Source organism: Phycodurus eques, chromosome 6 (genome assembly GCF_024500275.1).
Source record: "Phycodurus eques isolate BA_2022a chromosome 6, UOR_Pequ_1.1, whole genome shotgun sequence".
In the NCBI taxonomy this organism is placed as follows: domain Eukaryota; kingdom Metazoa; phylum Chordata; class Actinopteri; order Syngnathiformes; family Syngnathidae; genus Phycodurus; species Phycodurus eques.
The window spans coordinates 11,472,841-11,489,228 of record NC_084530.1 but is presented as its reverse complement, the minus strand read 5'-3'; the positions used below and the strand labels follow the sequence as shown (position 1 = coordinate 11,489,228).

Below are 16,388 nucleotides of genomic sequence, written 5' to 3'. Positions count from 1 at the left end.
CTCTCCGATTTTACCACTCATATGCAAGCAATCCATTCCACGCGCTGCTCCAGCACTCTTATCCAGCAATGAAAGGATGGCATGCAGAATCCACATGATCACAACAACAGCTTGCAAAGGCTTGCAAACTAGTAGCAAGGAGTAAGAGTAAATGTTCCATGTTTAAAGTTGTTTATTGACTGAATTTTCAAATACATCACTGCCTTCGTTTCTTTCTTCGTTTTTGTCTACAAAATTTGCCAGTTGCTTTAGGAAGTTCAAGTGTATTGTCGCACATGTGGACAAAGAAAATGATGTTCTCACCATATGTTGACAGTAAAGAAAAAGAATAGACAGGCTGAAAAAATAGGCTGTTAATTATTTAGCACTTTAAAAGCATACTTTGTATTTATTTATTCAGATTATTTGTCATGGTTTTCTAATTTATGTTTTATTTAATCTACTCAAATGTAGAATATTCTTATGTTTATGTGGTGGTTGCAATTTCTGGTTTTATTGACGTTTTATTGAAGTTATTTTCCAGGATTTCCTAATATAATTGTTATACATTTTATTCAATTGCAGTACATTCTTATTTTTAAAGTTACTTTATGTAACTAACCCATTGGTTAATAATAAATGGGTCAGTTTTTCTCATACCTACCGCTGCTGATTATTGTTTTCTCTGAGTAATATCACTTCATCAAGCTTTTTATAACATTCCATACTGCAAATTCAGTAATGCGTGTATGATCATTCCTGATATCGGATCAGACTGATATTGGTATCGGATCGGAAGTGAAAAAGTTGGATCGGGACACTCCTAATACAAATGAGAGGAAATTTTAGCAAGTGAAACAAGCGTGGTGAATTCCAAATCAAGCCATGTAGTGAGAAGCAAGTTCAGTTTTATAATCCCTGGTCTGTTTGCTCCTCCTGGCTTGCAGCACCGGCAGCTGAAACACCTGCAAGTGTGTGTGCTTGTGTGCATGTATACGAACACTGAGGCTGCAGTTGTTTTCATGCCAGCCATCCGGATGATCTCTTTGCCCAATAAACTTTTTCCCCCTTTTCAATCACTTTTTATCTGCAAGTCTTTGTGGGTGTATGTGTGTAAAACTGCGCACCAGGTGCCAGCTGCCTCATCATCACTAGTGACAGGATGCACACAGAACAGTGTGCAAACACACAGTGAAGGAGAGCAGTTCTGCTGTTGCCACTAAGCTGTGACGGCCCAGACTCGTCATAAAGAAAGCCTCTGACAAACATTCCTTTCATTACAAGCGCAGATCCATTCTAAAAGGGGAAATTCAGTTCGACCCATGCACAGTTTTAAAAAAGTCAACCAAAGGGTCGTACATGTCGAGAAGATGCGACTTACTTGGTGCAGTCATTGAAGAGCTCCTTACAAGGACTCTGTTCAAGTCTCTCCCGGCACCCAGCGACCACATCTTGAGGTACGCCGGGCAGATGGGCTGCCGACTTGAAAGGGGAACAGAAAGAGAATGTGCTGTGAAAATGGGCAAAACACAAGGGCCAGGCATACACCCGTCACCCATGCGGCATGGCTGTTTTGAGTATGAGGGTGTATTACCCCATTATTGAAGTAAGTGTCTAAAACATTCAATCCGCAGTCCCTCCGCTTCTCATCAGGAGCTAACTGATACGTGGCCTGTGAGGAGAACACAAGTTTAAGCACACACATCACAAGAACTGACGCTAACACAAACATCTTCAATACCTCTACAGATAAGTGCAAAGGAATACATGAAAAGGCCGGAAGAGAGAGGAGAGGTTCATAGGAAATGAAAGAAAAGTCACACTGAGCGCGCCCTCACATAGCAGTAGCGGGAGAAGCCACTGTGGTTTTACAACTGGCACAGTTTAGAATGTTGTTGTTTTTTTTTTTTTTTTAGATTATCCAGTTACATTTCCAACAAATGGAACAGAACGGAAAATCATGATCTGGCTTTGTTTTCCACCAAGGGCTGTACATGAAAAATGGTGACTCCTGCATCATCTGCATCAATAGTGAATGAATAATGAGTGAAATTGTGAAGCGTCTTGAGTATTATGAAAATCGCTATATAAATGTAATGGATTATTCCAGCACAACGTGAAGCTGAGCATACACTGTACAATTTTATTAAAGCTGCTTTTAAATTATAATTAATACTGCACAAGTAAAGGCCTGCGACAGAAAGTCAAAGATGGTTAAAAGTCTTAGTACTGAGAACCACGATTTGCAGTACCAACTCTTCACTGTGGTGTGTGAGAGAACTGACTCACAAAATGGTGCTGTTTTTCTTTCACTGTAATTAGTATTTTATTTTTTATACACAGTGGATACGGAAAGTATTCAGACCCCCTTAAAGTTTCACTCTGTTATATTGCAGCCATTTCATTTTTTTCCTAATTAATGTACACACAGCACTCCATATTGAGAGAAAAAAAACAGAATTGTTGAGTTTTTTGCAATTTATTAAAAAAGAAAAACTGAAATATCACACAGCCATAATTATTCAAACCCTTTGCTCAGTATTTAGTAGAAGCAGCCTTTTGAGCTAATACAGCCATGAGTCTTTTTGGGAAATGATGCAACAAGTTTTTCACACCTGGATTTGGGGATCATCTCCCATTCCTTTTAAGTCAGGGCTCTGGCTGGGCCATTCAAGCACAGTCACAGAGTTGTTCTGAAGCCACTCCTTCGTTATTTTAGCTTTGTGCTTAGGGTCATTGTCTTGTTGAAAGGTGAACCTTCGGCCAGCCTGAGGTCCTGAGCACTCTGGAGAAGGTTTTCGTCCAGGATATCCCTGTACTTGGCCGCATTCATCTTTCCTTCGATTGCAACCAGTCGTCCTGTTCCTAGAGCTGAAAAAAAACCACAGCATGATGCTGCCACCACCATGCTTCACTGCTGGGACTGTATTTGACAGGTGATGCTCAGTGCATGGTTTTCTCCACACATACCGCTTAGAATTAAGGCCATAAAGTTCTATCTTGGTCTCATCAGACCAGAGAATCTTATTTCTCACCATCTTGGAGTCCTTCCGTCGGACCACTCTGCCATAAAGCCCCGACTGGTGGAGGGCTGCAGTGATGGTTGACTTTCTAGAACTTTCTCCCATCTCCTGACTGCATCTCTGGAGCTCAGCCACAGTGATCTATGGGTTCCTCTTTACCTCTTTCACAAAGGCTCTTCTCCCCCAATTGCTCAGTTTGGCCGGAAGGCCAGCTCTAGGAAGGGTTCTGATCGTCCCAAACGTCTTCCATTTCAAGTTTATGGAGGCCACTGTGCTCTTAGGAACCTTAAGTGCAGCAGAATGTTTTTGTAACCGTGGCCAGATCTGTGCCTCACCACAATTCTGTCTCTTGAGCTCTTCAGGTGGTTCCTTTGACCTCATGATTCTCATTTGCTCTGACAAGCACTGTGAGCTGTAAGGTCTTATATATACACAGGTGTGTGGCTTTCCTAATCAAGTCCAAACAGTATAATCAAACGCAAACAAATGATTTTAGCAAATGGCTACAATATAAAAAAGAGTGAAAAATTTCAGGTGGTCTGAATACTTTCCGTACCCACTATAGATCAGTGATTCACTTGCAAATTAATGTGGATAGAGAAACTACATGATACTTTCATTTCTCGTGTATAATACACTCGAGTATAATACGCATCCCAAAATGACACTTCCGCAGCTAAATTTTCCTTCTACCTATTCATAATATGCACCCCAGAATTGCTGCTATCCATGCTCAAATATTGAAGTATTATCTGCATAATTTGTATATCGTTAGGTTTTTTCAAAGACATTTTAAAGTTCTCTGATGGAAACTGGAAATGCCTACCTTTGCGCATGCGGCAAAGAAAACGAAAGCGGTAAATGCTTGCCTTTGTCTGTGTGCATGCGCTGACGACAATGATACTTCAGTCTTCGGAAGCTGTTATACTATATTGCCAAAAGTATTCGCTCACCTGCTTTGATTCACATAATTTTAAGTGACATCCTATTACTAATCCATAGGGTTTAATATGACATTGGTGCACCCCTCTGCAGTTATAACATCTTAAACTCTTCTGGCAATGTTTTCCACAACATTTAGGAGTGTGTTTATGGGAATTTATGGCCATTTTTCCAGGAGGGCATTTGTGAAGTTACACACTGATATACACTGAATACCGAGGCCTGGCTCTCAGTCTCCGCTCTAATTCATCCAAATGTGTTCTATAAGGTTGAGGTCAGTATTGTGCAGACCAGTCAAGTTCATCCACATCAAACTTTCTCATCCGTGTCTTCATGAACCTTGATTTAGGCACTGATGCACAGTCAGTTTGGACAAGAAGGGGCCATCTCCTTTTTTTTTTGTCCTGTTCGGCTGTTAGGTCAAGTAGAATGGAAAATCTGTATCCCTTTTATGCCGGAACAGTTTTACTGTGTCACAGTGGAGTTTTTGAGCTTCTGCTGTGGTATTATAATTGAGGTTTATTGAGAATCAGACTTGATCAGTCGAACAGAACAAAGTTTCAGGAAGAGAGAGAGAAACAAAGACAAAAGACAAAGCACGAATTGTTAACAGGATGAGAGAAGTAAATCATTACATTATCTACAACAATGATACATGAAATATGAGTGTTGCATAGGGCTGTAGTACTAGACCCTGTGAGGGAAGGACAAGACAAGATAGAACAGGACAAGGACAGGAGAAGAAGCATGCAGGACAAGGGTCGTGAACCCGGCTGTACAACTGAAGTGTGGTGGCATTAATTATGTAAATTATAAAAGTCTACAGGACGAGAGTATAAGTGAGGGGATACACAAGCGAATTTGCATATCCATGTGTTATTTCATGAGTTATTTCAGTAAGTGCATAACCCCACACCCAGTGAAATAGTCCTAGGGGTTTGTGCCTGCGGATACATGCAAATAAATTGATACCATTTTACATGCACAAAGACTGACAGAAGTGACCTGTAATTGCTGTGGCCGCACCGCAATCGAGGAGACTGACTCCAAACTGTTACCACAAAGTTGGAAATGTCCAAAATATTAGCCCTTGAGCTCCAGTGAAAGGAACTCTGAATGTTTTAGCATACCAAGAGATTTCGGACAGTCAAACAGTTTGGGGATTACCCCTTCCTGTTCCAACATAACTGTGCACCGGTGCAAAAATCAAGGTCCAAAGACTAGGATTAGAGAATTTGGTAAGAATGAACCTGACTGGCAGGCACAGTGACCGACTGGTTAGAGCGTCTGCCTCACAGTTCTGAGGACCGGGGTTCAATCCACGGCCCTGCCTGTGTGGAGTTTGCATGTTCTCCCCGTGCCTGCGTGGGTTTTCTCCGGGCACTCCGGTTTCCTCCCACATCCCAAAAACATGCATTAATTGGAGACTCTAAATTGCCCGTAGGCATGACTGTGAGTGCGAATGGTTGTTTGTTTGTATGTGCCCTGCGATTGGCTGGCAACCAGTTCAGGGTGTACCCCGCCTCCTGCCTGATGATAGCTGGGATAGGCTCCAGCACGCCCACGACCCTAGTGAGGAGTAGCGGCTCAGAAAATGGATGGATGGATGAACCTGACTGACCTGCACAGAGTCAGGCACTCAACCAGATAAAACCAATGTGGGTTGATTTTGAGTGGACTGAGCCAGGCCTTCTCGTCCAACACCAGATTGTGACCTCACAAATATGATCCCGGATGAATAGACAAAACGTCCCATAAATTCACTCCTGAACCTTGTAGAAAGCCTTCCCACAAGAGTTGAAGCATACATGATATTGAACGATATGGATTTACAATGGGATCACTTAAAATCAAATTCACATTAAACTGACTTCACGACAATGTACTGCATTTTATGAACTATTAAAAAGAATTATTAGACAGCTAAGTCACATTAAGAAGCTTCGCAGTTAATGTGGCGTGGATAGTAATGTCGTTTCTGAGTATACTGTGACGTTCGCGTTCCATATAGATAAGCTGTAGCTCATAATCACTCATGTAATGCAGCAGTTCATCGTCGTGAAGCAGTTAGCTTGGTGTTCAAATATCCTCGTCCAAAATCGGTTTTACGAAACACACAAGGTCTGGTCAACATTATAAATAACCAGATGCCTTTTCCTCCATCGGGACACGACAAGACAACCATCTTCTACAACAGCACACAAAACTCCAGAAATACAAGCCCAGTGCCGAAACGACGACAGTCGCAAAATGCAATTATAAAGTTCCTTTTAGAGGAATATGAACAAAAATGACATAAGACTAAAGCAAAACATATATATATATATATATATATATATATATATATATATGTTTTTACAGCTTTCCAGTTAAAATGTAGTTACCGTATTTAAATTTATTGTTTATGTTCTTAATGTTATATTGTTACATAGATCATTTTACACTTGAGACCATGTGAGTCCCGGGATGCACATGCACATTACGCCTGCTATGATAATTTTTTTTTTTAGAAAAATATATTTTCCCAAAAATCTTTACGATAAACGCTAGTATCAGATTTTTTTTTTTAATGCCACTGGCATAATAATAATAGAGCATAATAAAGAATTGTACACCTCTTACAAATTCTACCCTGGTAATCAAAAATATAAGCACAACTGTGTAATGTTCTCTCATTTACCAGATAAAAGTAGGGCTGCATTTCACAATAAGAGCAACTAAATAAAAAGAGAAAGTTATAATTGTTCAAATAAAGTGCTCAAGTTAAGAAAAATACCGTTTGAGTTGCCCTTTTCTGTTTGGCATCTTTGACACAACAGTGAAGTTATTACATCTTTTAATCAACAACAAATCAACAACAGAGTCATTTTAGAGCTTATGTTTGTTCAAAACCTTTGTTTTGTTTCATAATGGCATTTCACATATGCACATTTTTATAAAGGGCTCGCAGTAAGAACTTCCCACTGAGAAGTTTAAACAAACATGACACTGACCGTTCCATTTGAAGCGCAGTTTGTTCCAAATGTTTAATTCCTTTTCTTCAACTCAACTTCGACGCTGAGTCTCTATCTCCCCTGCTACGTTTCTTCTCTTCTCTGTCTGGGCTATGCGCAATCAGTGATTACGGCCTGACATGCAGATTTGATTGACTGAAGGGGGTGGCTGAACTTCCATGTGATTGGTCAGTAGGGTTCAACACTACTGTAAAGCATGTCATCTGGAATTACAGCCTGTAATAATATTACAAATTCACAGCGTGAGCGTTTCTGCCGTCTCGTAAACTAAGACGATAAATTCAGTGCTGTGTTACATCAAACACCCCTAGGTACCGATATAAGTCTATAAAATGTAATATCACTGAAAGATACTAGCCAGGAAATTTGTTGTGTAGTCTTTTCGCCAGCATAAGGCCGACAAATTTGGGTAATATATGCAACATGCATATGACATGAAGTCGTTAGTCATGTGAGTCATGAAAAATTACTTCACCGGGTGCAGGTAATCTCAGTGCATGGGTGCCAAGCGTAAAAAAATATGTATGTTCTTTTTAAATAAGCATGATTTGCTCGTTTTCGTTTGCCACATAGCTCCGGGGCCGAGACACTGTCTCGGGCCTGTGTTTGCCTGCTCGGTGAACTGACGTGGGCTTGACCTCACGGATGAGTGCATGGAGGAAGAGGAGGGGTCTGCTCTCTGACAGCCTGTCTATATCACTAATCACCTCCTTCATTGACCCCCCTATCCCCAACCAACACCCAACGTTATTGCCAAGAAAGCCAGAGAAAGGACAGGGACCCCACTTTTCTCACTATTCATCCCAAAGGCGGGAACACAGATGTGGAAGCCAAGAGACAAACGTGTGTGAAAAAAATGAAAGAAAAATTAGGTTTTCCAAAATCTTACCACGGCGTCCATGAATTCGATGCAGCGCTTCAGCTCTGGCCTGGTGTCACAGTACTGACGAAATAGAAGCCGACCAATAGGCTGCTTCTCACATAGACTAGTATAGTCCCTCTCTGAGAGGAAGAGATGGGTAAACACAGGGAGAAATGAAAATTAATATGTTTTTGTAACATTACACAAGACATTCAGATCCCAAATAAAGTCATTTTCATGCTTTGGTTACACAATTTTGCAGTTGCTATATTTTTTCTTGTGTGTGATGGTTAGGCTTTGTCTCTCATGCTTTATAAGGTATTCAGGCCTAAAAACCACATTGTTACCTCAATCTAAAGTGTCAATGTCTCATGGGGGTATACACAACACAATTTTATTATTACTTCAAGGAAAATTCTGGGGGCAAATAGCACCGATGAGCCGACTGTCTTCCTATGTGGGTCTTACTGATAATATCACAAATTATTTTAATGTGGCTCTGTGTAACGCCCTCGACACCATAGCAGCATTAAGAACTTAAAAAGTGTTGTAAGACTAACTTCTTGGTTCACAGATGAAACCTGAGCACTTAAACAATCAAGGTCTTCTTCTTCTTGAGGTTTTCTGTCAGGCATGGGGGTGATTGTTTAAAATACAAACAAGCTAAAAGTAATTATTTCCCCAGAATGTCTTAAATAAAAATAACCCGAAACACTTATTTGACACAGAAGCAACGCTAGCCCAACAGCAGCCTACTTCCAGCAACTCTCCGTTTTCAGCTGATGATTTCATCCAATTAAAATTATTTTTTGTTTTTTTACCTCATTAGGAACGAGATTAAGGACACTTCGCCTCAAGCCCGGTTGAATTCTTTGATCAAGTAGATTAATATCAGCACTAAGGCGGATAACTGTCTGGCTAACCTCTCTCATCTTGAGGAAGTATCCCTTGACAGACTCACACAACCAGTTAGTGCGGCAAAACAGACAACGTGCTTGGTCGACCCTCTTTCTTGAAAACCCGTTAAAGAGCTGTTTTTAACCTTAGGAACTTCCATCTTAAATTTTGTAAATGTACAAGGGGGTCCGACGTTAAGCCTTTGTGAGTGGTGGCCCGATGAGTCAAGTTGTGGTGGCCCTGTCATGATATAATACGTTAGGTTTTAGTGATTATTTCCTATTTATCTTTATGCTGTATTATTTAAGCCCCTTTAAGAATTTATTAGTAGAATTGCATTCATGATGATTACGCTGTAATAACCTCACTAAAATGAAGGTATTGCAATCACAAAATAATAATAATAATGCTTAAAATAATAGTTAAAATCAAAATTACTAAAATATTTACTTACTGATATTCCCACAATCTAGTGTCTTGATGTTGTGCACACTACATATATTATATATTAATACACATGCATATTGTAAAATATTGGCTGGTTGGTGGGAGGCTAAACTTAGGGGGGCATTGTGTGTGTGTGTGTGTGTGTGTGTGTGTGTGTGTGTGTGCATTATGATTTTGATTTACCTTTATTATTTTGTATGTCACTGATGTCGTGGTACATTCGCCTGACTTCCATGCAGGCAGCATGGGTTCAGTCCCCACTCAGAAACAGCGTGAATGTGAGTCTGAATGATTCTCAGTTTCTATATGTCCCCTGCGATTGACTGGCGACCAGTTCAGGGTGTACCCCCCCCCTCTCGCCCAAAGATAGCTAGGATAGGCTCCAGCGACCCTGAACAGGATGTGGTGTAGAGAATGGATCGATGGATACTATTTTGTATACCCGTACTTGTGATTATCTGTATGTGATGAAATTACTCTCTTGAAAATTAGATGATGCATCCCAAGGGGCTAGCCTTGAAATAAATAAATACTGGTACATAAATATAATGCACAATATATAGTATTTTTCATATAAAGGCAGCGTTCCGCAAAATATTTTGCACCTTTGACCGTTTTCATGTGAAGACATTTTTGGTTACTTACTCCATTAGAGATAAATAACCATGTTTTTATGATACCTATGATTGACACACACCGGCCGTATGCCAAAATATGCCAAAGTCCGGCAAGTGCTACAACAGTTTCATAAAGTGTCTAGGTTATGGATGGCGTGCGTTGCCTTAATATTTTGATGAATTAAGTCCTCGTTTACACACAGTTGTTCTCCGCCCATATTTGGACATAATAATCTGGAGATGAGGCTTTGTTTGCTGCCCTTGTCGCTTTCCGCCATTTCGTTGTCTCACTGCCGGTCTTATGACTCTATTAATGCTAGCAGCATTAGCTTCGGCTATCGACTTGAGGCTAATTTGTGCTCATTTAGCCAGTCAGGCGCAAGCCGGTCGTGGTTTTTCCTTGCGTCATCATAACATCCTGTTGCAGACGGGATGTTTTGGTGATAAAAGTATTTCAGTCTGCAACTGAAACTGCACTTTTGGGCCATTTTGGGCAGGCGAAAATCTTTGAGAACTTAGAAATTTCTATTGGCCCAAGCAGGCCAGCCTCTATGCGTAGGTGGTGGCCCGAGACAGTGGTGAGGTGGCCCCGGGCCACCGTTGGTGTCGGACACTGTACCAGCACTCCACTTCCAGCTTTCAAGACGGTCGTTATGTGACCCTTACTCAAAAGAACCAACCTCGACCCTGAGAGTTTTTGCAATCATAGGCCAGTGTAAAATCTCCCATTAATTTTGAAAATTCTTGAAAGGAAACGTAGCACAACAGCTTGATGATCACAAGGCCTCTAGCAATGTAGTAAACGTTTTCAATCCGGATTCAGGGCAGAACAATATACTGAAACGGCCCTTGCAAAAGTGAAGAATAATAATTTACTAGCCTATGGACTGTGACACCTCATGAATACTATTAATACTCGACCTCAACGTAGCCTTTAATACCGTCGATTATATAGCAAAATACTCCTAGATCACCTTGAAACGTGTATCGGTATTACAGGCTCAGCACTTTCTTGGTTTAGATCTAAACTCTTTGAGAGGACACTGTGTAATCCATGGTAATGTGACCTCTGAGTATTGTAATGTCACTTGCGGAATCCTGCAGGGATGGGTACTTGGACCTCTTTTGTTCAGCATTTATATGCTGCCGCTTGGCGATATCATACGATTAGCTATCGCTGTTATGCAGACGATACCCATCTATACATGCCATTAAAACTAACGCATGCAATTGCTGTAATCTGGAGGCATGTCTCATTAAGATTAAACAATGGATGTTCTCTAACCTTTTGCTTCTTAACCATCAGAAAACTGAGCTGTTGATTGTTTAAGGAGATCATATTTGATAAAAGTACCATTATTCAAAGTGACTCAGCAAGAAATCTTATCTTATATTTGACTCAATTCTTTCCTTTCAAATGCACAAGAATATGACCAAAACTGTATTTTTCCATCTTTGCAATATTGCTAAAATACAGCCCATCCTATCTGCTAGTGGTTCAGAGATCATAGTCGATGTATTTGTTACATCTCGCCTCGACTTTTGTAAAGTGCTGCTCTCTGGTCTTCCCATGTCTAGTATTAAAAGCCTGCTGTTAGAACAAAATGCTGCAGCAAGACTTGACGAGGACAAGAAAGTTTGATCATATTAGACTCTGATACTGGCCAAATTGCATGGGCTCCCAGGCCACTTGAGATGTGATTTTTAAGGTTTTATTACGTACGCATAAAATATTACTTGGCTTAGCATCCTCCGATGTCGCCCCGAAATCCTGTTGCGCAACATGCTGGTCTTTTGGTGATTCCAACAGCCAGAAAGAAGTCCACAGGTGCTAGAGCACTGTGGACTTCTTTCTCTCACACAGACTATTTGGTCTCCAATACTCTGGAAAGCCCTACCCGTGGATATTAGCGCTACTACCTCAGTAGAAATCTTGAAATCTCAACTTAAAACTTTTTACACTTTGGCATTTCGTTAAAATACAGGCCTGTTTTACTGCTACTTCTCCTCTCTCCTACCCCCTCCACTCCTGCTCAGAAAGGGGGCTAGGTGACGATGACCGAATCTGAGGTTGTTGCTGTATGGATTCTGCACCGACCAACTGGGACAAGACCTGAGGTGGACCACTTCCGTGGAGGCACTGCTGTGGAAGATTCTGCTTCGAATGACTGGGTCAGCCTGGTCTTCCTGAAAGGGGGATCCCTCCATCTGCAGTACCTTCTCACACGACATGCTTTAATCAACCCTTGAGGATCACGGCAACTCCTGACAAGTTCAAGTCTGCTTTGTGTAAATGGCTCTCTTTTGTTTCTGTCTCTCTCCTTTTCCACTCTCTAAAACAATCAGTCGAGGCAGATGGCCGCCCTACACCAAGTCTCGGGTCTGCTTGAGGTTTCTTTCCAACAGGGAGTTTTTTCCTTGCCTCCGTCACCTAGTGTGTGCTCATGTGGGGTTCAGTTGGTCTTTAATGAGTGAGGAGTGTGGTCTTTGACATGCTCCATGTGATAAGTGTGCTGAGACAACTTCTTTTGTGATTTGGCGCTATACTTCCATCCATCCATCCATCCATTTTCTACACCGCTTATCCTGGTTAGGGTCGCGGGGCGCTGGAGCCTATCCCAGCTGACTTCGGGCGAAAGGCGGACTACACCCTGAACTGGTCGCCAGTCAGTCGCAGGGCACATATAGACACGGACAACCATTCGCACCCACATTCACACCGTCACTGAGTGGGAACTGAACCCACGCTGCCTGCACCAAAGTCAGGCGAGTGTACCACTACACGGGCGCTATACAAATAAATTGAATTCATGTCAACTTCCAAATAATTCAGAAATTGAATCCAATTTAAACAACTTCATTGGTCGTGCTGAGGGAAATTTATTTAAAATAGCCTACACAAAAGAAAGTTATTTATTCGGACCAATTTATGGCCAAATGAACCCACCAGTACCAAATTAGGAAAAGGCCCAATGTCACAAGCTAAAAAAAAATACAGGCAATTTATAAAATAAGGCCGTAAACACTAATGACAACATCCACACGTGTGTACAGAGGATTGAAGAGGAAGCAGAAGATGAAAATGTCTGAGGGGTGACACCTACAGAACAACCTGGATTGTAAATCAAATCTTTGCAACAGCTCTCCCCATCTGCAGTTTATTACCCAGCATTCCCTCTGCACTTCAGCACACCACTTATTACACTAACTCATTCACATGGTCATAAGGTCTAAGGTAACCCTGATAAGCAAATAGAAGATTGTAGAGAGAGAGTAGCTTTTATTGCCTCTCTTTGCACTGGCTGCTGTGTTTTACATGTTATGAGCAAATGTTAACAGAGCAAATCTCCTGTACTGAAGTTCATTGTACTATCCCTCGGGTATTGCCTTACATCATTGATCCTCAAACATCTTTGGTGCTTGGTGTTACCCTGTCAGCTGAAAAGAGCTCTCAAACGCGGGGCTCATAAAGACAAATTTAGAGAACCTGGACAATAAAATTTTTTGGATCATTCATCTGCTACGTTGGGAACAAATGTAGTTGGGTAAAACTAAATTCAGTTTATGGATAATGTGCACTTACATTAATCAGTATCAAAGACGTGGAACGATGCTTGCACCTGATTTAGCAGAATGCTAATTTCCATCTTTAGCCATGAACGTATGAAGACTAAAAAATAAAAATGTAATCTTATATTTAATGCAAACTCAACTGATACCTGATTTTAAAAATATGCATATGACAGTGGTGCTCTGGCTGTGGCCAACTGTATTGTCTATCAATGGTCTGTCAGGCCTGCTGCGCACTGAGCGACGAGGCTGAAACAGACTGCACTGTCATGCAGTGTGCAGGGTTCGGAAACTAGTTTTCATGAGCGGCAGACCGTCAGCCACTAGTTTTGCTGTGATTCAAAATTTTAATCGCCGGTAAACGGCGTCGCAACATCAGAGATGTAACATTCAATTTCAAATAGATTTGAGCTTTCACAAACTGTACCAATACAATATCTATAGAATATACAGTACATTGTGTTTTGGAATAATACCCAACTATAGTTATATATGTACCTGTGGCTACAAAGCACACTGTGGACGAGGTGGAAAGTCTCGGTCACGGAAATCCACAGTTCGTGAATACCAACAGCCTCTCAAAATATCTTCATTCAGGATACATGGAACTGGGTCTGCTTCTAGCTTTCCAGTAATCATTTGGTGAGGGTCACTGTATAGGTTTGTGTAAAATTCTTTAACTCGTTGTACGATTTCTTCGCGGCTGTGACATATCATTCCATCTTCCATTTTAAAACCAAAAATTTCTTTATTTTAATTAAATTATGTTTTACGTTTTTTATTCCATGTCCCGCTTCAAGCATTTTCTGAACAAGCCGAACGTTGTAAATTCTTAATTCTTCTCGTATCTTTTTCCAAATCGTCTTGCACAATTCAACATTCAATTTTGTTGATAATGCTGACCCTTTTCTTAATTTCTCAGCGCTTTTTCATTAAGTCAAAAGTAGCTTTAAATATTCTGTCTGTTGTCTTTCTCGTTGATGCCGCTACTTTGTGTGCCGTTTGAACAATCCCAATCTGTGTTGACAGATCTGTGTCTTCCAGCGTTAGAAGAGCTTTAAAGCGATTAGCCAAATGTATTTGAAACTCATCGCTTCTTTCTTGAATTAAGTTTAATTTGGTAAGCTTGCTCTTTAGAAGTTTATTTCGTTCAAGTTGGCAGTTGATTTGCACTTTGACCCGAACCAATTTATGGTCACTTCCAACGTCAAATTTGTTTAGGGTGCTGCAATCCGTAAATACCCCTTTGCCGTTGGACAGCAGGTAGTCTATGATGCTAGTGTTACCTTGGAATTGGTTGCCAGCCAATCGCAGGGCATATATAAACAAACAACCATTCACACTCACATTCACACCTACGGGCAATTTAGAGTCGTCAATTAACCTACCACGCATGTCTTTGGGAGGTCGGAGGAAACCGGAGTGCCCGGAGAAAACCCACGCAGGCATCGGGAGAACATGCAAACTCCACACAGGCGGGTTGAATCCCGGACCTCAGAACTGTGAGGCAGTGTGTGTGTGTGTGTATGTATGTGTGTGTGTGTATATATATATATATATATATATATATATATATATATACATACACACACACATATATACACATATATATACATATATATATACACACATATATACACACATATATACATATATATATAAACTTTCTCTTCTCCGTATCAACTATACACAGTAGGTTTTATATACACATTCAAAGAAAAATATTAGACCACTCTTGTTTCTTAAATTTCTTGTTATTTGTTGTTTCTTATTTTAATGCGTGGTACCACAAACTACATTTTACCTGAAGAATAAAAAAATCAAAAAACCTTAATTGTCCTGAGTTAACACATCTAGATATAAATGCCATGAAATAAAATCTGGAATTCTGAAGTTTTGTCTCATATTTATCTTTTGATCTGAAACCCAAATATCTTAAGTATACAACAAAAACAAAGGAAACCTTCCCGTTCCAATACTTTTAGCGGGGACTGTATAATATATATATAATGTATTACGCACGCACGCACACACACACACACGCACACACATTCAGTATTAATTAATAATAAGTCAGTAATAGAATCAAATCATAGACCTCTAAATAATTATTTGAAACATATTGTATGGTCGCTAGTCCCACCACTAATATCTAGAACACTGATCCATTCTGTCTCTGTTCTTCATCCTGAATAACGCAAATGTAGACTGACTGGTCCGCATCACCAACGTAGCACAAAGAATTAGCTCAAAACTGAGAGCATGTGTGATGTCCTGTGTGCAAAATTAAGGTTGCTGCTAATGGTTCAATAAATGATCATCCATCCATTTTCTGAGCCGCTTCTCCTCACTAGGGAGAGAACACGGGGAGAACATGCAAACTCCACACAGGCGGGACCGGGTATTGAACCCGCGTCCTCAGAACTGTGAGGCTGACGCTCTAACCAGTCGCCCACCATGCCGCAATATAAATGATCATTCGTGCAGAAAATCTGCAAGTGGCAAATCACCCAAAGGACCAAAAAAAGCACAGGCAAGTGTGTTATGCAGACGATACCCATCTATACAGTTTATATAGTTTTAGCAAAACAGAAGAAACTAAAGAGTTAAAACTGCCAATGATCAGGTTTGCTCCAAAGCGTAATCAACTGAGGTTAATAAAGTCTGGAGTGATCTGAAACTTAAAATAACTGAGTCTTCATTGAGAGAGACCAAATAAAAAGGTACAATAAGATGTAAAGAGAGTGAGGGTTGTAAAATGGCTAGCCGACACAACGGCTACACCCCACATCATGCAATCTAGGATTCCTAGAAGTGACCTGCTTGTCAAGGCTAAGGCCAAATGCCTGACATTATCGAGACACAATAAAGACACTGCTATCAGTGTCTATACTGTATCTTTCCATCTCCTGCGACAACATGAGGAACGGTTTGTGTGTGTGTGTGTGTGTGTGAGCGCACACGCGTGTGTATGCCGCGCACGGTTGGTGTTTAAGTACGCAAAGGGGATTATTTTGATCCTGCGCTGTGTGCGATA

At 40.8% G+C, this 16,388-nt stretch overlaps 1 protein-coding gene across 3 annotated transcripts in view; it reads right to left on the bottom strand.

Moving 5' to 3' along the window:
* The window catches only part of grk4 (G protein-coupled receptor kinase 4), a 67,317-nt gene that overhangs the window by 25,606 nt on the left and 25,323 nt on the right, over nucleotides 1-16,388 (bottom strand). For all 3 annotated transcript variants that reach the window (XM_061679715.1, XM_061679714.1, XM_061679716.1), the window contains 3 exons: nucleotides 7,848-7,960; nucleotides 1,574-1,651; nucleotides 1,361-1,461 (listed from right to left, as the gene is read on the bottom strand). In XM_061679715.1, coding sequence (XP_061535699.1) covers nucleotides 1,361-1,461; nucleotides 1,574-1,651; nucleotides 7,848-7,960 — 292 coding nt within the window. The remainder of the gene's footprint in view (nucleotides 1-1,360; nucleotides 1,462-1,573; nucleotides 1,652-7,847; nucleotides 7,961-16,388) is intronic.